The 23,683-nt window shown below is 37.2% G+C and overlaps 3 protein-coding genes, 1 long non-coding RNA gene and 2 pseudogenes across 5 annotated transcripts; 3 read left to right on the top strand and 3 right to left on the bottom strand.

The window, feature by feature from the left end:
- Nucleotides 1-1,691: 1,691 nt before the first annotated feature.
- Nucleotides 1,692-8,942, bottom strand: LOC107554444 (U7 snRNA-associated Sm-like protein LSm11; annotated as a pseudogene).
- On the bottom strand, nt 5,590-6,068 carry LOC107554458 (uncharacterized). Its single transcript, XR_001605058.1, has 2 exons — nt 5,966-6,068; nt 5,590-5,762 (listed from the first exon to the last, which is right to left on the bottom strand). It is a non-coding gene; the product is annotated as an uncharacterized lncRNA (long non-coding RNA).
- On the top strand, nt 8,535-11,446 carry LOC107554457 (zinc finger and BTB domain-containing protein 3-like). Its single transcript, XM_016236963.1, has 2 exons — nt 8,535-8,946; nt 9,072-11,446. Exon 2 carries the CDS (start codon nt 9,085-9,087, stop codon nt 10,756-10,758), a length of 1,674 nt encoding a protein of 557 aa, XP_016092449.1. The 5' UTR covers nt 8,535-8,946; nt 9,072-9,084; the 3' UTR covers nt 10,759-11,446.
- A 1,830-nt stretch (nt 11,447-13,276) lies between these two features.
- LOC107554455 (zinc finger and BTB domain-containing protein 3-like) lies at nt 13,277-16,171 on the top strand. The gene is made up of 2 exons (XM_016236962.1): nt 13,277-13,688; nt 13,814-16,171. Exon 2 carries the CDS (start codon nt 13,827-13,829, stop codon nt 15,498-15,500), a length of 1,674 nt encoding a protein of 557 aa, XP_016092448.1. The 5' UTR covers nt 13,277-13,688; nt 13,814-13,826; the 3' UTR covers nt 15,501-16,171.
- A 580-nt stretch (nt 16,172-16,751) lies between these two features.
- Nucleotides 16,752-19,611, bottom strand: LOC107554449 (ribonuclease H2 subunit C-like). Of its 2 annotated transcripts, none has more exons than XM_016236951.1 (5): nt 19,594-19,611; nt 17,505-17,658; nt 17,312-17,424; nt 17,103-17,222; nt 16,752-16,973 (listed from the first exon to the last, which is right to left on the bottom strand). In XM_016236951.1, exons 2-5 carry the CDS (start codon nt 17,656-17,658, stop codon nt 16,950-16,952), a joined length of 411 nt encoding a protein of 136 aa, XP_016092437.1. In that variant the 5' UTR covers nt 19,594-19,611; the 3' UTR covers nt 16,752-16,949. The 2 variants fall into 2 exon arrangements, with proteins under 2 accessions (XP_016092437.1, XP_016092436.1); XM_016236950.1 differs by lacking the exon at nt 19,594-19,611 and adding an exon at nt 18,849-19,000.
- LOC107554443 (tRNA wybutosine-synthesizing protein 2 homolog) lies at nt 19,464-21,789 on the top strand (annotated as a pseudogene).
- Nucleotides 21,790-23,683: the final 1,894 nt, after the last annotated feature.

Here is a 23,683-nt window from a genome sequence, read left to right as displayed (position 1 = left end):
ACAGAATTGGGCTACTTTTAAACTGTTGCCATGGGTTGATTTTCCCAAGTGGGTTAAAGGTTTGAAATATTGCATAAATTACATTTGACTGAAATGCTTGTATTGAAACATTTTGCATTCTACCTATGATAAAACTTTCATGGTCTTCTACATTAACTGTTCCCTCCTGGTGGAATGACCAGCCCAACTCAATCCAAGCAGCTGAATCCTTAATATTTTCAAGAAATGGCTGAAAACGCATCTCTTTCATCTTCATTTGGCCCTCTAACTCTACCACTCTCTATTCTAATGCAACTTCTAATTTTATCTGCTTGTTTTTTTTTTTTATTAAAAAACTTGACCCTCTAACATTTGCACTCTTTTCTATTTCTATTCTAACTACTTGTTTTATTTTTAAAGAAAAAAGAGCCACTAACACTAGCATTCTCTATTCCTTCTCTATTCTTTCCACTTATTTTCTTTTTATTTATTATAAATAATGACCTTCTAACACTAGCATTATCTGTTCTTTTTCTGTTCTATTGAATTTTTATTTTTATTTAAAAATGACCCTCTAACACTAGCATTCCCTATTCTTTTTCTATTCTTTCTAATTGTTTTCTTTTTGTTTATTATAAAAAACAAAATAAGCAAACAAACAAAAAAACCTTGCTACATATACTGTTAGGTGAAGCCCCGCCCACAAACCCCACCCCCTACTGTCCTTTTTTTTTGAAAACTAAAATATGGTCACCCTATTATATACCTAATTATTATGACAATACCAGAGATGGCTTAAATAACACAGATAAACTATATTGTCGCAGTCGAGTGTTTATTGTCTTTGTTTTATCATTCAAAACGTTTATATGTTCTGTTTACTCGGTTACAAATAAAATCACAATGCCTTTGTCCATATAAGGGGGTTTTTGGGGGGAATTTTTATTTATTTATGTATTTATTTTTTAATAAGTATCGGTTTAGGCACTGGAACCGTATTAAAAGTATCGATTTGGCACCGGTATCGAAAAATCCCAAACGATACCCAACCCTACAGAGCGACTTTCCGAATGATTTACACAAAAATTAGTTCTGCCCGTGTTTCATGAATGAGGCCCATTGAGTGCAAGTCTGTGGGAAACACTGTATCGGTAATAACATAACATTAAAGTATAAAAGTAAGAGCAAACTAGATTCAGACACAAAAACATGACTGATTGTTCTCTTGACACTTTGTGAATACTGTTTCTGTTTTAAAGGGTGCTATATAAAGCTTAAAAGCATAAAGCTCTACCTATGTTTATGAAATTTGACTAGAATCAAGACTATTACTATTAGAGTTTGAAACCTTCTTACTGCGTTTTCATTTAATTTATATTGTCATATTTTTCCAAATAAGTAATAAAAACAAAAGTTTGGGGTCAATAAGTGTCAATTTATTTATTTATCTTTTTTTTACTAATTCTTAACTAGGTTAGGTCATTTTTAAAGATGAATAAAACTAGAGCAATTTGATCAGCAATTACTGTTTAAGTCATAAATATATATGTAACTATAATAGAACATCTTCATACAGGAGGAATGTATATATGATTTAAAGTAATGTACATGGACATGTGACTGAGTAAATCACATGGAAGACTAAGATTTTTAAAAAGTGAAGAGAAAGCAATTGGTGGCTGACTAAATACTTTTTTTCCCCACTGTAAATATTCTTCATGAGGGGAGTAAATGTGTATATGGCTTATGCAGTGAGGGAAAAAAACAAAAGCAAACATGTCACGACAAAAAGCCTTGAGTGCTACATACAATTTCCAACCACAAAAAGCTCAATTAACCCATTTATACTGTTTTTTTTTTTTTAATCCATGGAGACCCAACTGCAATTTTTTTTACGCTAAAAGAGGTAAACATCTAACAGAAAATTCAGTTTGACATGAAAATAAGAGTGTGTACTGGCTGGCCAGATTGACTTTCCTTTTAACAGAACAGTGATGTGAATATCAGCAAAGATTTGTTAAATATATCACCATTTTCCCCTTGATAATTTACAAAATACAACAAATTAGACCAATGCTTACAGTGCATCAGTGTCTTACTTCCCCCTAGTGGTCATTCAAAGCAGCAAAAATAAACAGTGTGTGTGTTGAGTATACAACCTTAGATCATGAACACAACCACAATTAAAAAGAGCTTATTTTGCTCAGCTTTTAACATATTTTCACCTGTTAATATATACATATCAATATGATACACTCATTTTACAAAACCTTTCTGGGTGATCCCCATAGAAAGTAAACTAATCTTTCATCTGGGTAGTCTTTAGTCCTGCTGCATGTTCACAAGAAGAACGTTTTCTCCTCATATAAAAAACTGATTGACATGACGTGTGTGCACTCTACCATATTCCACTTTAGGCTTGGTTTCAGATTTTTGCGTCACTTTTAATGTAGTCTTGTCTTTCTCAGAGGGTTCAGATCTCTCCTGGGTATGTTTGGGGTGGGTTCTCCTGGTTTGGTCTCCGAGATGAGATGAACTACTGTGCAGGTCTGACTTCCTCTCAATTGCATCGAGGGCCACAGTCTCTTGAACTTTTAGTTTTTCAAATAGCTGTAATAGAAAATAAATTAAATTAGAGTTATAAAGCAATATAATTATATTAAAGTGTAAAAAAACTAGTTTTTTAAAAAAATTCTTCAGTATAAAGCATAGTAAAAAAAGTTTATTTTTCTATTTAATATTTTTAAAACAATATTAGATGTGATTAAGGATTAATAACTACTGGTTGTTCTGAATATTCAGATGTATATTACATTTTTTCAAATGAATCACCCTTGTGACAGTAAGCGCTTTCTGGTGATAGAGAGCTTGTCCCAAAAGAGGCTCCCTGTATGTTTCATCCACATCCACCATTGCCTGGCATCAAAAGAACAAAAAAGACAAACATTTAAACTTAATAATGATTATTAGTAATTATAATAATAAGTAAAGATGATTTAATACTTACCAGGTTCCAAAACTTATCAAATGCCACCTCAAAGCCAGAACACACCCCCCCGGAGCCCTTTAAAGGTCCGGATGTTTTTTTTAACCAGTAAAGGAGTGATGCACAAAGTTACATTCATTGTCTCTTATAACAAAAATCCTTTATTTAAACCCATGAAAAAGCAGATCCGGTTGTATATACTGTAATAGTGAAAAATCTGTTTTTACCCCTTTTGACTGATCTCAAAAAAACATGTTTCTAATCTTTGAGAATTGATACAGTGGGGCAAAAAAGTATTTAGTCAGCCACCAATTGTGCAAGTTCTCCCACTTAAAAAGATGAGAGAGGTCTGTAATTTTCATCATAGGTATACCTTAACTATGAGAGACAAAATGAGAAAAAAAGTCTAGAAAATCACATTGTAGGATTTTTAAAGAATTTATTGGTAAATTCCTCGGTAAAATAAGTATTATTTATATCTATTATATTATATCTACAAACAAGCAAGCTTTCTGGCTCTCACAGACCTGTAACTTCTTTTTTAAGAGGCTCCTCTGTCCTCCACTGGTTACCTGTATTAATGGCATCTGTTTGAACTCGTTATCAGTATAAAAGACATCTGTCCACAACCTCAAACAGTCACACTCCAAACTCCACCATGGCCAAGACCAAAGAGCTGTCAAAGGACACCAGAAACAAAATTGTAGACTTGCACCAGGCTGGGAAGACTGAATCTGCAATAGGTAAGCAGCTTGGTGTGAAGAAATCAACTGTGGGAGCAATTATTTGAAAATGGAAGACATACAAGACCACTGATAATCTCCCTCGATCTGGGGCTCCATGCAAGATCTCACCCCGTGGGGTCAAAATGATCACAAGAACTGTGAGCAAAAATCCCAGAACCACACGGGGGGACCTAGTGAATGACCTGCAGAGAGCTGGGACCAAAGTAACAAAGGCTACATCAGTAACACACTGCGCTGCCAGGGACTCAAATCCTGCAGTGCCAGATGTGTCCCCCTGCTTAAGCCAGTACATGTCCAGGCCCGTCTGAAGTTTGCTAGAGAGCATTTGGATGATCCAGAAGAGGATTGGGAGAATGTCATATGGTCAGATGAAACCAAAATATAACTTTTTGGTAAAAACTCAACTTGTCGTGTTTGGAGGAGAAAGAATGCTGAGTTGCATCCAAAGAACACCATACCTACTGTGCAGCATGGGGGTGGAAACATCATGCTTTGGGGCTGTTTTTCTGCAAAGGGACCAGGACGACTGATCTGTGTAAACGAAAGAATGAATGGGGCCATGTATCGTGAGATTTTGAGTGAAAACCTCCTTCCATCAGCAAGGGCATTGAAGATGAAATGTGGCTGGGTCTTTCAGCATGACAATGATCCCAAACACATCGCCCGGGCAATGAAGGAGTGGCTTCGTAAGAAGCATTTCAAGGTCCTGGAGTGGCCTAGCCAGTCTCCAGATCTCAACCCCATAGAAAATCTTTGGAGGGAGTTGAAAATCCGTGTTGCCCAGCGACAGCCCCAAAACATTGCTGCTCTAGAGGAGATCTGCATGGAGGATTGGGCCAAAATACCAGCAACAGTGTGTGACAACCTTGTGAAGACTTACAGAAAACGTTTGACCTCTGTCATTGCCACCAAAGGGTATATAACAAAGTATTGAGATTAAATTTTGTTATTGACCAAATACTTATTTTCCACCATAATTTGCAAATAAATTCTTTAAAAATCCTACAATGTGATTTTCTGGATTTTTTTTCTCATTTTGTCTCTCATAGTTGAGGTATACCTATGATGAAAATTACAGGCCTCTCTCATCTTTTTAAGTGGGAGAACTTGCACAATTGGTGGCTGACTAAATACTTTTTTTCCCCACTGTAAATATTCTTCATGAGGGGAGTAAATGTGTATATGGCTTATGCAGTGAGGGAAAAAAACAAAAGCAAACATGTCACGACAAAAAGCCTTGAGTGCTACATACAATTTCCAACCACAAAAAGCTCAATTAACCCATTTATACTGTTTTTTTTTTTTTAATCCATGGAGACCCAACTGCAATTTTTTTTACGCTAAAAGAGGTAAACATCTAACAGAAAATTCAGTTTGACATGAAAATAAGAGTGTGTACTGGCTGGCCAGATTGACTTTCCTTTTAACAGAACAGTGATGTGAATATCAGCAAAGATTTGTTAAATATATCACCATTTTCCCCTTGATAATTTACAAAATACAACAAATTAGACCAATGCTTACAGTGCATCAGTGTCTTACTTCCCCCTAGTGGTCATTCAAAGCAGCAAAAATAAACAGTGTGTGTGTTGAGTATACAACCTTAGATCATGAACACAACCACAATTAAAAAGAGCTTATTTTGCTCAGCTTTTAACATATTTTCACCTGTTAATATATACATATCAATATGATACACTCATTTTACAAAACCTTTCTGGGTGATCCCCATAGAAAGTAAACTAATCTTTCATCTGGGTAGTCTTTAGTCCTGCTGCATGTTCACAAGAAGAACGTTTTCTCCTCATATAAAAAACATTGACATGACGTGTGTGCACTCTACCATATTCCACTTTAGGCTTGGTTTCAGATTTTTGCGTCACTTTTAATGTAGTCTTGTCTTTCTCAGAGGGTTCAGATCTCTCCTGGGTATGTTTGGGATGGGTTCTCCTGGTTTGGTCTCCGAGATGAGATGAACTACTGTGCAGGTCTGACTTCCTCTCAATTGCACCGAGGGCCACAGTCTCTTGAACTTTTAGTTTTTCAAATAGCTGTAATAGAAAATAAATTAAATTAGAGTTATAAAGCAATATAATTATATTAAAGTGTAAAAAACCTAGTTTTTTTTTTTAATTCTTCAGTATAAAGCATAGTAAAAAAAGTTTATTTTTCTATTTAATATTTTTAAAACAATATTAGATGTGATTAAGGATTAATAACTACTGGTTGTTCTGAATATTCAGATGTATATTACATTTTTTCAAATGAATCACCCTTGTGACAGTAAGCGCTTTCTGGTGATAGAGAGCTTGTCCCAAAAGAGGCTCCCTGTATGTTTCATCCACATCCACCATTGCCTGGCATCAAAAGAACAAAAAAGACAAACATTTAAACTTAATAATGATTATTAGTAATTATAATAATAAGTAAAGATGATTTAATACTTACCAGGTTCCAAAACTTATCAAATGCCACCTCAAAGCCAGAACACACCCCCCCGGAGCCCTTTAAAGGTCCGGATGTGAACTTTGACTCTGATTTTCTCCTGAACACATCTGTTCAGCTGTCCTAATGGACTTCCTGTGTGCACTGCAAAAAATAAAAAATCAAATAAAAGATTCAGAGCCTAGTGAGCTAACTAGATTAAGGTGAGCAGATTTCTAAAATGAAAACCAGGGATATTTCCTGGTTCAGTGGTCAAAATATCACTGAAATCTCACTTGTGATTATCCACAAATTAAAAAATGGGGACAACATGTTTTGTTTTTTAATTGTTGTGGGTTCCATATATTAATATCATATTTGACAGGCCTAATTACAGTGTTGTTTGAGGATCAAACTTGCCCGATTTTTTAATACAATTCACCAAAAATCACACTATGAAAAATAGTAGGCTTAGTAACTAGGCGATTGCAAATAGCAAACATAGAACATATGATAAATAAAATAAAACTGTATTTAACATTTTTACAACTGTGAGTACAATAATTAGGCCTACAACTTTTCAAATTTTGTGTTTTTGCTTTCGGAAATGGATCTTTTCTATCCCTAATCAGGCTTATTATTTAGAATTTTAGGCTCATGTTTTACCATAAAGTGTGTGCTTTCTGCAAATGCAATTGTGCAAGCGTAGATTAGTTAAAAACTATTTTTTTATTCATATCGTTGTGACGGCGGAAGTTTCAGGAATGTTTAATATTGTGTGCAAAACAATCACGCAGCCTTATCATGCCTTGTTATACAGTGCACACAAACCGTATAACTTTGTTTTAACATGTATATTAGTATGTGACTACCTTGAAACCAACAACGCGCTCTCTTTTGATAACTGATGATAATAGCGCTCTGCTGCTCAAGTGCAAGCTATTTATGGCTACAGTAGCGGCGCGCGACCAGGTTTAGTGTTTACTATCGTCTTGTGAGCTAGACAGTAAAGAGAGAAACATACGTGGCATTCTGGTAAGCACATTTTTGGCCGCTTTTCGCTGTCGAGGTGGTCGCTTGACTCCGCTTCCCTCTCCCTCCTCCTCAACCGGGCTGTTCACCATGAGTCTCTTCAGCCTTTCTGGCCTCTCCGGGTCTGCTTTACCCTTCTGTGCTTTTCGGAGTCTTTTCTCCACGTTTTCGGGTTTCGCTCGGGCTCGCCTGCCTTTCATGAAGCTCTCATATTCTGCGATGTTATTAAAGCACTTGATGCCGGGGTAAGGCAATGGCACTTGTGGGGAATACAGAGCGAGCAGAGGGTCAAACTTATCCGAGCTGATGTCCAGTTTAGTTTCGATATCATCTCCGTCAGTTTCTATGTTTTGACTGGAGGTCTCTGGAGTGGTTTGCTGGTCAGACGTTTCCCGACTCTCTCTCACCCTCCTCCATTTCTGAACGAGCCGCAGACTGTGCGGAGAATCATGGGTAACTTTTCAGTGTGAAGCCATCGATGAAAACCATCGACGAAGTGAAGGATTCCTGTTCAATTTACTGATAGGATGCCTTACAACATACTTTTACTGTTTGTAATTATACAATTTTTTATTATATTTAAAACTAAAACATTAACAATGTTTTTTTTTAAGTAAGCCACGTAAACTGAAATAAAATATAAATATTTTTACAACTAATTAAACTTTTATTTCAGCTAGTTTCCGAGGCAAATTTAGTTTAACGATACTAAAATAATTCAAAGTAAAGATAAAATTAATAAAAAACAATTTAGATGTGTTAAAAACAACAACTAATAAAAATGTCAAAACACACAACAAATTTACTACAGCTTTAACTAAAATTAAAACTGAAAATATAAAAACTAATTCAAAATCTTAAAAGACGATAGTATCTCAATTATACTAAATTAACACCGATTTGTAAGTAACTATTTATTTGATTTCCCCCCTCCTGTTCTCCTGTTTTTATCAAGGAACTGCATTATCCCCATAAATAATGTTTCACTATTTTCTCTTAAATAAACAGATTGCTAAATAGCTAACAATAATCATGAGGATTATTAAGGGGATAGCAAAATTATAATTATTATTTATAAATAGCCTAAGGAGATAAACTCCAAAAAAACAAAAGCTGAATAAGACCACTAGGAATGACATCAGATACAGGGATCTTATAATAATTTAGGAATTCACAGTAAGTAAAGAGATGTCCATTATTCTTGAATTACTAGCTCACCCAGATTATACCATTATTGTACCAGTCTCTGTAAAATAAGGACTTCTTTTTAAACGAAACACAACAAATTCCTCGTGTATTTGTGCACACTTTTACGCGTTCGTTCTCCTCCCAGTCAGTAGGTGGCAGAGCACACTCGTTCTCACAAGCCGAACGTACTGCACGTAGAAGCGTGTGTTCGTGATGTATTGTTCTAAAAGAAAACATTGCAGAATCGCGTACAAATGTTTGGTAAAAATCACATATTAGAAATGAAATATGCCAGATGCTGTCCTCTTGGCTAGAAGCATATTTTAAGGATATGTGGCGCTGCTTTCGATTTATATAACGGTGCTCCGGTGAAGGTTTGGTGTAATAACCTATAATAGAAAAATGCTGTGTGAAGAATACCAGAATATGAGGAATCCGTTTGTATTGCTTCAAGATGCAAGCATATGATTTTACTGGTATGGATTCGCGAACAACTGTTGCCAGTGGATCCATAAAACAAACATGATGGTGCTTCAAAAGAGCTGATCTTAAAGTGGACGTGGGGACTTTGTCAGCACTCTGGACATTTCTGTAAGAAACATATCATCTTAACAATACGTAGATTCTAATGTTATGAATTAAAGATGTTTTATTGATGTATACACTGCATAAACTATATTTATTAACTGTATACCATGGCTTTATTTTTTTACTAGGTTGTCAGTAGAAATGGAGTTTCCAGGACATAGTCAGCAGCTCTTGGCTAGCCTGCGCTCTCAGCGTCTGCAAGGTTTCCTATGTGACTGCACCGTGCAGGTCGGCCCGACTCGTTTCGGAGCCCATCGTGCCGTGTTGTCCTCTTTCTCCCCTTTCTTCCATATGTTTTACTCCGATCAGTCAATGGGGAATACCAGCACAATCAACGGAGGGCCACAGAGAGACACAGTCACTATTAATGGAGATATCGTGACCCCACAAGCCTTTGGACTCCTCCTTGATTTCATGTACGAAGGGGTTCTGCGATTAGCAGCCCACCCCCCTCCAGAGGACGTGCTCGCCGCAGCCAGCTTCCTACATATGAATGACGTGGTGCGAGTTTGTAAGAGAAGACTGCAGGGTCGAGGATTGGCTGAGGCGGATAGTACAAGAGTAGAAGTTGGAGCAAACGAGTCGGCTAAACCTGGAGAACTTGATGGCTCGAATGGAGAAGACATAACTGGTGCAGAAACAGGAAGAGATGGAGCAGTAGCACATTGTCCTCAGTCGAGTCAACAAATGTCACTTTATATTGATACCAAGACTGAAACACAAGCAGGGATGGCTCATCTCCTCACGCACAGCGCCAAGAGTTCAGAAATGGCGGACACAACCCAACCAGGAATGGACTCGCAACCAGCCATTAATAATTCTTGTTCGGGTTCGTCCACATATCATTCTTCACCTAGACCTGACAAGACAAGAATTTCGGCACGGTCTGCTAGCCTCGAGTCGGCACTTTCAAGTCCATGTAGTACAACAGAACTAATTCAGACAGAGACGCATCCTGTTGTAACCACTGCCGTGGCTCTGAACAGCGTGGACAACGCTAGTGCTGCCCAAGAACATGAACCTAGCGTTTTCATTCCGGTTCAAACACTAAAACCCCAAATCCAGAATAAAGGTGCAGGAAATCCAGGGTCTTCACAACACATTGAGAGCCAGAATGGAAGGAGACATGAGAACACTTTGCCCAATACAAGAAACATGCAAAGTAAGCGTAAAAAATCTCTTTCGCAAACATCAAGGGAGGAAAATGAAGATCGCTTTAAAGTGAAAGTGGAGGCCATTGTGATTTCTGACGAAGAGTCTGATGACGTAGATGAGACTGTGGTCATGGATGATGGCCCAAGTAGAAGTGCAGATATAGATCATGTGGATGATTATGACGACAGCAACCATGATGTTGAGGAGCTGACTGATACTCAGTTCATATCTGCACACCAGTTAATTCATCTTCCACATCAAGAACCCATTTCTTTCCCTCCCTCACCGCAAGGTCCTAATACTTCTGCAGCAGAAACCACCAGCTTTTCATCATCTCTTTTTCCAGCCAATTCCCAGCCGGAGCAGCAGGCCATGTACCTTGAGGATTTTCATGACTCGCTTGGGAGTTACGTAGAGGATGTGCCTACTTGTAACACTTGCGGAAAGACTTTTTCCTGTGCTTACACCCTGAGGAGACATGCCATCGTGCATACTAGGGAACGACCTTATGAGTGCAGCTACTGTTACCGTAGTTACACACAGTCTGGAGACTTGTACAGGCACATCAGAAAGGCACACGATCACTGCTTACCAGTGAAACGCAGCAGAGTTGAGTCAGACTCTCCACCGTCACCACCTCCCCCTCCTCCCCAGACGTAGCCATGATTTGTGGCTCAATCCTCTTAACGGGTCCTTCAGAAAGTTGAACGAAATAATGCTGAAGGCTTTTGCAAATATCACAAAATCGTGAATTGCCACGTCTATAATTTTTTGGCTCATGCCTCAAAATGGCAAGTGCTTTGAAAGGGAAACTTGACACGTGACTGCCTCCATGCCATTTACAAACAGAACCGATGCAACTGAAACAAATGGTTTTGGTGTTAATTGAATTAGCTATACATATTCTTGAGATTTGTAGTGTTACACAACCTGGTTTTAATATTCATTGCTAAAGTATATTGTTTTTATATAAAGACAGGCAGTGTAAGTAAATTTGAATTGACTAAGAGGAGTGGTTCCAGCACACAGGCCTAGTATATTGAAGCAGACTTTTAATAGGTAATCACCATTCATGGTGGTGTTTTACAGTTTAAAATGTCATGTTTATGTCTCTTATGGAATATTGTAGCTGTTATACCAAGAAATGAGCATTAAGATCCACTAGAGCAGATAAATGACTGTATCACTACAAGGAAGGTTTTTGCTGTGTACTGTGCATTTTCGTGAGCGTGAAAGATAGTGAGACTTTTAAATAGGTGCTATGAACTACAATCAGCTTTCAGTGCTTTTAAGATGGGTCCATTTATTTGTTGTAAAATATTTAGAGAACTACACTACTGTTCAAAAGTTTGGGGTCAGTAAGATTTTTTTTTTATTAAATGAATACTTTCATTCAGAAAGGACTCAGAAAGTGACAGTAAAGACATTTATAATGTAACAAAAGATTTCTATTTCGAATAAATGCTTTCTGTTCATCAAATAATTCTGAAAACATTAATCGTGGTTTCAAAATAAAAAATTAAAGAGCACAACCGTTTTCAACATTTTGATATGAAGAAATGTTTCTTGAGCAAATCATTATATTATAAAGAAATTTCAATATGCTGATATTACAATGATATCCAAAGGATCATGTGACACTGATGGCTGGAGTAATGGGGTTGCCACCACAGAAATAAATGACTGATGATAATAGCGCTCTGCTGCTCAAGTGCAAGCTATTTATGGCTACAGTAGCGGCGCGCGACCAGGTTTAGTGTTTACTATCGTCTTGTGAGCTAGACAGTAAAGAGAGAAACATACGTGGCATTCTGGTAAGCACATTTTTGGCCGCTTTTCGCTGTCGAGGTGGTCGCTTGACTCCGCTTCCCTCTCCCTCCTCCTCAACCGGGCTGTTCACCATGAGTCTCTTCAGCCTTTCTGGCCTCTCCGGGTCTGCTTTACCCTTCTGTGCTTTTCGGAGTCTTTTCTCCACGTTTTCGGGTTTCGCTCGGGCTCGCCTGCCTTTCATGAAGCTCTCATATTCTGCGATGTTATTAAAGCACTTGATGCCGGGGTAAGGCAATGGCACTTGTGGGGAATACAGAGCGAGCAGAGGGTCAAACTTATCCGAGCTGATGTCCAGTTTAGTTTCGATATCATCTCCGTCAGTTTCTATGTTTTGACTGGAGGTCTCTGGAGTGGTTTGCTGGTCAGACGTTTCCCGACTCTCTCTCACCCTCCTCCATTTCTGAACGAGCCGCAGACTGTGCGGAGAATCATGGGTAACTTTTCAGTGTGAAGCCATCGATGAAAACCATCGACGAAGTGAAGGATTCCTGTTCAATTTACTGATAGGATGCCTTACAACATACTTTTACTGTTTGTAATTATACAATTTTTTATTATATTTAAAACTAAAACATTAACAATGTTTTTTTTTAAGTAAGCCACGTAAACTGAAATAAAATATAAATATTTTTACAACTAATTAAACTTTTATTTCAGCTAGTTTCCGAGGCAAATTTAGTTTAACGATACTAAAATAATTCAAAGTAAAGATAAAATTAATAAAAAACAATTTAGATGTGTTAAAAACAACAACTAATAAAAATGTCAAAACACACAACAAATTTACTACAGCTTTAACTAAAATTAAAACTGAAAATATAAAAACTAATTCAAAATCTTAAAAGACGATAGTATCTCAATTATACTAAATTAACACCGATTTGTAAGTAACTATTTATTTGATTTCCCCCCTCCTGTTCTCCTGTTTTTATCAAGGAACTGCATTATCCCCATAAATAATGTTTCACTATTTTCTCTTAAATAAACAGATTGCTAAATAGCTAACAATAATCATGAGGATTATTAAGGGGATAGCAAAATTATAATTATTATTTATAAATAGCCTAAGGAGATAAACTCCAAAAAAACAAAAGCTGAATAAGACCACTAGGAATGACATCAGATACAGGGATCTTATAATAATTTAGGAATTCACAGTAAGTAAAGAGATGTCCATTATTCTTGAATTACTAGCTCACCCAGATTATACCATTATTGTACCAGTCTCTGTAAAATAAGGACTTCTTTTTAAACGAAACACAACAAATTCCTCGTGTATTTGTGCACACTTTTACGCGTTCGTTCTCCTCCCAGTCAGTAGGTGGCAGAGCACACTCGTTCTCACAAGCCGAACGTACTGCACGTAGAAGCGTGTGTTCGTGATGTATTGTTCTAAAAGAAAACATTGCAGAATCGCGTACAAATGTTTGGTAAAAATCACATATTAGAAATGAAATATGCCAGATGCTGTCCTCTTGGCTAGAAGCATATTTTAAGGATATGTGGCGCTGCTTTCGATTTATATAACGGTGCTCCGGTGAAGGTTTGGTGTAATAACCTATAATAGAAAAATGCTGTGTGAAGAATACCAGAATATGAGGAATCCGTTTGTATTGCTTCAAGATGCAAGCATATGATTTTACTGGTATGGATTCGCGAACAACTGTTGCCAGTGGATCCATAAAACAAACATGATGGTGCTTCAAAAGAGCTGATCTTAAAGTGGACGTGGGGACTTTGTCAGCACTCTGGACATTTCTGTAAGAAACATATCATCTTAACAATACGTAGATTCTAATGTTATGAATTAAAGATGTTTTATTGATGTATACACTGCATAAACTATATTTATTAACTGTATACCATGGCTTTATTTTTTTACTAGGTTGTCAGTAGAAATGGAGTTTCCAGGACATAGTCAGCAGCTCTTGGCTAGCCTGCGCTCTCAGCGTCTGCAAGGTTTCCTATGTGACTGCACCGTGCAGGTCGGCCCGACTCGTTTCGGAGCCCATCGTGCCGTGTTGTCCTCTTTCTCCCCTTTCTTCCATATGTTTTACTCCGATCAGTCAATGGGGAATACCAGCACAATCAACGGAGGGCCACAGAGAGACACAGTCACTATTAATGGAGATATCGTGACCCCACAAGCCTTTGGGCTCCTCCTTGACTTTATGTACGAAGGGGTTCTGCGATTAGCAGCCCACCCCCCTCCAGAGGACGTGCTCGCCGCAGCCAGCTTCCTACATATGAATGACGTGGTGCGAGTTTGTAAGAGAAGACTGCAGGGTCGAGGATTGGCTGAGGCGGATAGTACAAGAGTAGAAGTTGGAGCAAACGAGTCGGCTAAACCTGGAGAACTTGATGGCTCGAATGGAGAAGACATAACTGGTGCAGAAACAGGAAGAGATGGAGCAGTAGCACATTGTCCTCAGTCGAGTCAACAAATGTCACTTTATATTGATACCAAGACTGAAACACAAGCAGGGATGGCTCATCTCCTCACGCACAGCGCCAAGAGTTCAGAAATGGCGGACACAACCCAACCAGGAATGGACTCGCAACCAGCCATTAATAATTCTTGTTCGGGTTCGTCCACATATCATTCTTCACCTAGACCTGACAAGACAAGAATTTCGGCACGGTCTGCTAGCCTCGAGTCGGCACTTTCAAGTCCATGTAGTACAACAGAACTAATTCAGACAGAGACGCATCCTGTTGTAACCACTGCCGTGGCTCTGAACAGCGTGGACAACGCTAGTGCTGCCCAAGAACATGAACCTAGCGTTTTCATTCCGGTTCAAACACTAAAACCCCAAATCCAGAATAAAGGTGCAGGAAATCCAGGGTCTTCACAACACATTGAGAGCCAGAATGGAAGGAGACATGAGAACACTTTGCCCAATACAAGAAACATGCAAAGTAAGCGTAAAAAATCTCTTTCGCAAACATCAAGGGAGGAAAATGAAGATCGCTTTAAAGTGAAAGTGGAGGCCATTGTGATTTCTGACGAAGAGTCTGATGACGTAGATGAGACTGTGGTCATGGATGATGGCCCAAGTAGAAGTGCAGATATAGATCATGTGGATGATTATGACGACAGCAACCATGATGTTGAGGAGCTGACTGATACTCAGTTCATATCTGCACACCAGTTAATTCATCTTCCACATCAAGAACCCATTTCTTTCCCTCCCTCACCGCAAGGTCCTAATACTTCTGCAGCAGAAACCACCAGCTTTTCATCATCTCTTTTTCCAGCCAATTCCCAGCCGGAGCAGCAGGCCATGTACCTTGAGGATTTTCATGACTCGCTTGGGAGTTACGTAGAGGATGTGCCTACTTGTAACACTTGCGGAAAGACTTTTTCCTGTGCTTACACCCTGAGGAGACATGCCATCGTGCATACTAGGGAACGACCTTATGAGTGCAGCTACTGTTACCGTAGTTACACACAGTCTGGAGACTTGTACAGGCACATCAGAAAGGCACACGATCACTGCTTACCAGTGAAACGCAGCAGAGTTGAGTCAGACTCTCCACCGTCACCACCTCCCCCTCCTCCCCAGACGTAGCCATGATTTGTGGCTCAATCCTCTTAACGGGTCCTTCAGAAAGTTGAACGAAATAATGCTGAAGGCTTTTGCAAATATCACAAAATCGTGAATTGCCACGTCTATAATTTTTTGGCTCATGCCTCAAAATGGCAAGTGCTTTGAAAGGGAAACTTGACACGTGACTGCCTCCATGCCATTTACAAACAGAACCGATGCAACTGAAACAAATGGTTTTGGTGTTAATTGAATTAGCTATACATATTCTTGAGATTTGTAGTGTTACACAACCTGGTTTTAATATTCATTGCTAAAGTATATTGTTTTTATATAAAGACAGGCAGTGTAAGTAAATTTGAATTGACTAAGAGGAGTGGTTCCAGCACACAGGCCTAGTATATTGAAGCAGACTTTTAATAGGTAATCACCATTCATGGTGGTGTTTTACAGTTTAAAATGTCATGTTTATGTCTCTTATGGAATATTGTAGCTGTTATACCAAGAAATGAGCATTAAGATCCACTAGAGCAGATAAATGACTGTATCACAAGGAAGGTTTTTGCTGTGTACTGTGCATTTTCGTGAGCGTGAAAGATAGTGAGACTTTTAAATAGGTGCTATGAACTACAATCAGCTTTCAGGGCTTTTAAGATGGGTCCATTTATTTGTTGTAAAATATTTAGAGAACTACACTACTGTTCAAAAGTTTGGGGTCAGTAAGATTTTTTTTTTATTAAATGAATACTTTCATTCAGAAAGGACTCAGAAAGTGACAGTAAAGACATTTATAATGTAACAAAAGATTTCTATTTCGAATAAATGCTTTCTGTTCATCAAATAATTCTGAAAACATTAATCGTGGTTTCAAAATAAAAAATTAAAGAGCACAACCGTTTTCAACATTTTGATATGAAGAAATGTTTCTTGAGCAAATCATTATATTATAAAGAAATTTCAATATGCTGATATTACAATGATATCCAAAGGATCATGTGACACTGATGGCTGGAGTAATGGGGTTGCCACCACAGAAATAAATGACATTTTAAAATATATTAAATTAAACATTTTTCTAAATTTAAATAATTCTCAATATTACTATTTTTACTGTATTTTTGATCAAATAAATGCAGCCTTGCTGCGCATAAGAGACTTCTTTCAAAAAATCACGAACCCCAAATGTTTGAATGTTAATGTACATCATACCAAAATGTATCAGTTACCGTTAAATAATGGCCAAATATGTCTAAATTAAAATTCTGCACAAGGTAAAACAATAAAACAAGACTTTTAATAGTTAGTCATGTTGCACTGTGATATTCTTCAACATATGTTTGGTAAAAATGGTGGTTACTACCACAACACAGTGAGTTTCTTATACTGTCTTCCAACAAAGAATCATTTTCACATTTGTTTAACTGTAACTATGTACTTGAGAAGCAGATCTCCACAATAAAACATTGTCCATTATCAGTTGTCCACTGGTCCATGCATCTGCAGAAAGAGGTATTGCTTTAGAAGTTAATTAATACTTGAGACATTTTAAGTGAATTAAGAGAAAGGTTTTTAGTAAAGCAGATTCTAATGATGGTAAATGATTAATAGTTATCAAAAGGAACTCACTGCCTCTGCTAGCTGAGGCCATGCCATCGCCATCACAACTCCATCATCGGATGTGGGAGGCGTCTCCAGATTCCAGTATGTGAAATGATGGAACACTGAAGAAACTTTTACTTCTCTGTCCTAAAAATAAATGTACGAAAAAAATGTTTAAGAATTAGTGTTCTAAAAGGACATGTCAGTGAATTCAAAGAAAAGGACAGTGCAGGTACCTCTTGATCAGATGCAGGCTTCTGGACTTCTTTTAGCACTAGGCCTGTGTATCCATTTGGGCAATGCAATGCCTGACCCTTCAGCCCCCGGCCTCTGAACGACACTGTCGTTTCTGCAGAACAGTGTTATCTTTATCGGGTGGAGCGCTTCAACTTGTTTTATTCTCAAGGTGTGTACTGGTATTTGACTAACCGTGTTTGCGTTCCTTCACAGTGGGATTAAAGAACTTGAAGACTTCAGCGGGTCCGTCATGCTCTATTTCACAAGGTAGCAGGTGGATCTGTGGTTTGTCAGCTTGCTTGAGGGAATCGAGCCGGATAGCTGTCACACAACTGTTTGCTGACATCTAGTAAAACAAAGTGTGTAAAGCACAGGTGACAATTACTATTATATAAGGGAAACCAGGGCTATTGTGACAACCAGTGTTGGGAAGGTTACTTTGGAAATGTAATAGGTTACAAAATGCAAGTTACCCTGTTTAAAATGTAATAAGTAGTGTAACTATTTCAGTTACATTAGTAAAGTAATTGATTACATTTGATCACTTTTCTGAATTTCTAACAAATGTTTTAAACTATTAATCATTTTCAAACATTTAAACCAGGCAGGGTTAACCTTACAGTAGTACTCGACATTGATTACTGTAAAGCTTTCAAAATCCTTCATTCTTGAATCAAGATTATAATAATTTAATTTTAAAGCATAGCCGCCAAAAAAATCTCTTTTTACTTTCAGATCGTTCTGAGGTTAAATACAGCTTTAAAATCATAACAAGAAATAGTTGAATAGCTATGATACTATTTTTGAAATCAAATCTTTGCATAGCTATGACAGGAAACACTGGCATCTAATAATGCCTGGGGTGGGGGGCTTTTAATCTTACGAAATAAAGCATATGCATAAAGACAAATAGGAAATAAAACAGTTATTGAATAAGCATGTGTACTACTCTCCGTACTTAACTCCTGAAACTTTGGTCATTGGTGTCTTACATACAATTCATTCTTTTTTTGTATTTTATTCACATCTTTTTTATTATCTGTGTGTTGTTGTTGTCTCAGTGTACTGGAAGCTTGTGACACTAAAACAAATTCCTTGTATGTGCAAACATACTTGGCAATAAAGCTCTTTCTGACTTCTGACTTATATTTTACAGCAGTCAATGCACTTTGAGGAAGAAAGAAATTCAATCTGTGTGTGAATATTCAGATGTAACCCCTTTGTAATCGTTAACATTTTCATAAGTAACTTTAATTTAATTACACATATTTTCTCAGTAACTGTAACTTATTAGTTACATTTAATTTGTAATTAAATAACGTTAGTTACTCGCCAACACACAATATGACAACTGAAGTTGAATTAAAGTACAATAAATTGTACTCAATCTTTTTCCAATTGACATAACGATAGAAGATCGCAGAAAAATCATTTTAGATCAACGCTATCAGAACTGAACCTCTGTAAATGTGAACAAATGGTACGGTATAGCGGATATATAATTCTCTTTATCCAGAACATCTGCGGATATCATACCTTGCTTGTTTTCAGAATTGTTTATTATAACGTGTCACGTGGGAAGCTGCGTTTACTGTGATTGGGCGTGCTGTATTTCTTCGCCCCCACGCGGATGTTTTTCGCGGTAAAAATCCAAAGTAGTCTGCCATCTACCGTTGATGACTCGAAAAAAGACAGTATTCTTACATTATTGTTATTATTAGTAGTATTATTATAACTACAACGTATATAAAAATTAACAGATACACACAGAACTTTATAATAACCTTCCAGAATATTTCTTCCAGGCGCTCTACTAGTGCAACACTGATAATATTCCTACTAGGAACTCGGAACCAACTAGGAAGTAGGAACGATATTACTCGAAAGCTACGGTGTCTCGTTCATGTGCATTGTTCCTGTGTAGGTTCAAATAGGGTTTTGATGGACCCCCCATATTAGTTTGTTTTAGATAAGTAAACGTTTTAATATTCCTTTTGCGTTTGCAATGAAAAATATATCACACACCAAAATAAAAGATCTCTTAAAAAGTGTTAGTTGGCCAGTTATTAAATAAAGTCCTTTTGAGTGTTAATGATTTAATTACCAACATAAAGTATCTCTTTATGTTAATACTGAAATGTTCTATGAAACATGTGGGTAAATATAAGAAAGTAAGTTGCTGTCATGTTAAAACTAGTTAACTTGAATGGTTTACATGGTTCTGTATTTGGAGACTTGCTGGTGTATTACTATATATAACTGTTTTTCAGAAAATACTTACAGTCACAAGGTGTTCTGGACCGCAAGTACTGTGCACAGAAACACTCCGATGGGACTGTAACCCTTCCAGTCGTAGCATCTGTTCTGGCACAGCTTGATCTAGTGGAACTAATGAAACATGTCGCACAGAACAGCTTTTGTGAAATTGTTGATATCCAGGTCAGTATTCACAATCATTAAAGATATATGTTTGCTTCCAGTTCACTGGACATCTGAACGTCAGTATATCTGCTTTTTTTTAGGCTCCCGCATTATCAAAGAAGGAGAAAGTGAAATCTTTTCATAAGAGGCTTATAGAGACTGCACAGTCCTTGCTGGTTTCTAAAGGAGAAACATGGAGTGAGGATCTGGAGAGAGACATTCCTAGCCGATGGCAGTGCCATGGAGATCTTGTCCTGTTTAGTGAAGGCTGCTTCTCTCATGCAATATGGAAAGATTTTGGTGGGTATTAATGAATCTAAGGCTCTCTCTAGGTCAAATTTTGTATATAAAATAATTAGATTGTATATGCTTTATTAATATTTTATTTATCCTAGAATAATATATCATAGTAACTCATTACATTGATTACATGCTAAACATTTTCAAGCATGTTCTCACTTTTTATTTGTTTTAGGATCTGAATTTTGGACTGCAGTTGCCTTGACACTGGGAGTGAAGCGTATAGCACAAATTCAAAAAATCTCCCAGGATGGTTATCGCACACCTGTGGTGACAATGCTTTTAGGAGACAGCAGCTATATAATACATATTGATAACCACATTAGGTAATTAATAAGCTGCCATGTTATTTGAGGGAAAAATAACTTAATATATTAAGCAAATATTAAAATGAATTAATCTGTCTGGCTGAAATTCTAGGTATGAGTTTGATGTCGCCAAGTGCATGTTCTCTTCTGGGAATATCACAGAGAAGCTCAGAATAGCCTCCTTTGACTGCAGGGGAGAGACTGTGGTTGATTTATACGCAGGTAAAAGCAGTGCTGTGTGTTTACCATTTCAGAGTTGGAATGGTTTTTATCACCCAAGATGTATGATCATTTTTTTGCTTCACTGTTCAGGCATTGGCTACTTCACTCTTCCATATCTTGTACATGCAAAGGCTGCTCATGTGCTTGCATGTGAATAGAACCCAGATGCAGTAAAAGCTCTACAGAGAAATCTGCAGATCAGTGGTGTGTCACACCGCTGCACTGTCCATCAAGGAGACAACAGACAGGTCAGGATACAGTAGTGCTGATTGACATTATTATTAAGTTCACTTACTAGTATTTCAGAGGAAAAAAAACATTTTTGTTGTGGATGATAATCAGCTCATTGGGTAACAGAAAATATATAATAATATATAATTTTTTCATTATATGAACATTTCCAAATCAGGGTTTCTCTAGGTCTTTGCTCTTCCACAAATTAAGGTCTTAAAAAGCAGCCATAAATCAGAGCAGAAAATCATAAATTCGTAAAGTCGTGGCATTAAATGTTGCATATTCTGCACTAAAATAAATACCTTGCTCAGTTTACCAGTTCAAACATCTAAACATCCTTAAATCAAGAAACATTTACTTGAGATGCAAAATGAAGATATGAAGTCTTGTTTTCTGTGAAATTGAACAAAATTAAGTGAGGTTATGCTTAAAACATCTGTCAGTGGGGGTCAGAAAATGTGTCTTCCCTTTGAATATCAGTTGATTTTTCTGACTCCATTGGCAGATATTTGTTCTTGTTTTAATAATGAACACACTTGTGCCATTTTGCTTTTTGCACAACTGGTCAGTTGAATGAATAAACTTTTGGACATCCTTTTTAGCTTCCATTAAGTGATCTTGCTGCTCGAGTGAATTGGGGCCTCATACCAAGTTCAGAGGAGGGATGGCCAGTGGCATGCCGTCTGCTAAAGAGAGACACAGGTGGAATACTGCATATTCATCAAAATGTCACAACACCTTTGCACCATGAACCACCTGAACATTCATCTGCTATAGATGTTGAAAAAGGCTCTTCTATAAAAGAATGTTCTCTAAGGATCCAGAGAGATATGCAAGTATGGACTGCCTGAGCTTCAGACACAGCCAGGCATATCTGTACACTTTTGTTAGACATCACTGAAAGCAAATGGAAGACAAATATCAAGCACATAGAGCATGTTAAGACATACACACCACATATCATTCATGTAGTTCTGGACTTGGGAGTGTAAACCATTCAAAAAAAAAAACAATAATGTATGAAGTTGTTATAATTATAGCCCCCGTCTATAATTAGCTCCAGGTTTTACCCTCTAATTGCTGAATTTTCCCACATATATTTTTGTTTGAAATGGAAAATGATTTTAGTGTTTTGTAGCAATTTAAAAATCAAAATCTGGCTGTGGTGTTGGTTACTGTTCACTTACGGACCCTGAACACTTATTTGTGGTTGTCATGTTTGAAAAGCAGTGAAGATTATTTAACTTTATCTTTAATGACAGATGAAGAGCAACATCAATTATCTTATAAGCAACCATCAATATTTATTATATGATATACACTACCATTCACATTTTTTTTATGTTTTTGTAAAAAAGTATTTTATGCTCACCAAGGCCGAACTGATTTGATCAAAATACAAAAACAGTAATAGCTGAATTTCCAGTAGACACCCAGTCAAATGATCCTTCAGAAATCATTCTAATGTGCTGATCTGGTGCTCAAGAAACATTTCTTATAAGTTGTGCTGCTCATTTTTGTTGTGGAACCCATGAAACTATTTATTTTTATGATCCTTTCATGAATAGGAAAAAAAAAACAGCATTTATATAGCACAAATCTTTTGTAACATAAATGTATTTACTGTCACTTTTGATCCGTTTAATGCATCCTTGCTAAATGAAAAATATTAATATCTTTAAAAAAAATCTTACTGATCACAAACGTTTGGACGGTAGCCTAGTCGAGTATGTTCGTACCCTCTGGGCCACGGATGAATTATTTTTCTTTTATTTTTGTTAATCAAAAACCAAAACAGCTTTGCATACGTATCATTCTTGAGAAGTGGGACAAAACGGTGCAAAATTGAAAAAATAAAACCTTGTACATTTATGTATCTTATATGTACTAAGCTACTGAGCTATGCTTTGATACAACCTTCCAACTTTTCTCTTTTTTTAACAAAATGTGCTTTTTTTTAACTTGGACTGTGTAATATAATTTCAGCTTTATCTTTAACAGCATTCAAGATGTTTTTAACATTTCAAAACACATTCTCGCGTTAGCAGACAGAATACACTTTCACATGTGACCAACAATTCCACAACAAATATAAAATATTATAATGAAATATTATCAAAATATTCAACTGACGGAGTTGACACATCTGACGGTGTTACCCTTGCTGGACCTGTTTTGTCCCATGTCTCAAGAATGACTCTGTCATTACTACAGCGCTTTCCAGTACATGTTTCAAAAGATGAATTCGCATTCTTTTAAATGATATGCTGTCCATAATTTTACAAGTGACAAATCAAAACAAGGTTCTCATGCTCTCTGCTCAAAACATTATTTTGGTCCTTTCAGTAAGAACACGATGAGAAGCTGTCTCATTTATAAGCAGGCTTGCCTATGTTTTTGCAAAATACATACATTTGTTTGGCTTGATTTATTAAATGATTTATTACTGCTAATATGCTTATACTTGATGTATGAGGTAGATCCTGGGATGTGAATATATTTACTGCTGCTGCGATATTGGCATTGCGAGCCATTAGTAACCAACTAATTTGCATGTGGAGCTGCATGTCACAGGGTGTCCTTGTGCTTGTTTAACTACTCGGCTCCTGCAGGGAGTTGACGAGGATCCTCTAAAATACTGACACGGACAGACACTGTATGGAGGAACTGTGAAAGGTCGCTCCCTTTATTTGTCAGTTCAGCCCTGTCTCCACGTCTCTACCATTTTTACAAACAGCAAGACTTGCTTTATTTGTGTAACACTCTCATTATATATGTTAGTGTCATCTCTGAAAAGCAAATGACCTCTTCTTGGTTGGGTGAGCTTCTATTATTATCGGTGAGCAACATTTGTATGTTACTCGGTAAGCGGTTGTATGTGGTTCT

Source organism: Sinocyclocheilus grahami, unplaced genomic scaffold (genome assembly GCF_001515645.1).
Source record: "Sinocyclocheilus grahami isolate Dianchi unplaced genomic scaffold, SAMN03320097.WGS_v1.1 scaffold502.1, whole genome shotgun sequence".
Taxonomy (NCBI): domain Eukaryota; kingdom Metazoa; phylum Chordata; class Actinopteri; order Cypriniformes; family Cyprinidae; genus Sinocyclocheilus; species Sinocyclocheilus grahami.
Note: the sequence above shows the minus strand (reverse complement) of the source record. Positions and strands in the feature narration are given on the sequence as shown.

Coding starts and splice junctions, on each gene's coding strand:
- LOC107554449 (XM_016236951.1), bottom strand. CDS start 17,658: ATGTCAGCAAACAGTTGTGTGACAGCTATCCGGCTCGATTCCCTCAAG. Junction 17,425..17,504: donor TGTGAAGGAACGCAAACACG/GTTAGTCAAATA, acceptor ACTGTTCTGCAG/AAACGACAGTGTCGTTCAGA. Junction 16,974..17,102: donor GGCCTCAGCTAGCAGAGGCA/GTGAGTTCCTTT, acceptor CTCTTTCTGCAG/ATGCATGGACCAGTGGACAA.
- LOC107554457 (XM_016236963.1), top strand. CDS start 9,085: ATGGAGTTTCCAGGACATAGTCAGCAGCTCTTGGCTAGCCTGCGCTCT.
- LOC107554455 (XM_016236962.1), top strand. CDS start 13,827: ATGGAGTTTCCAGGACATAGTCAGCAGCTCTTGGCTAGCCTGCGCTCT.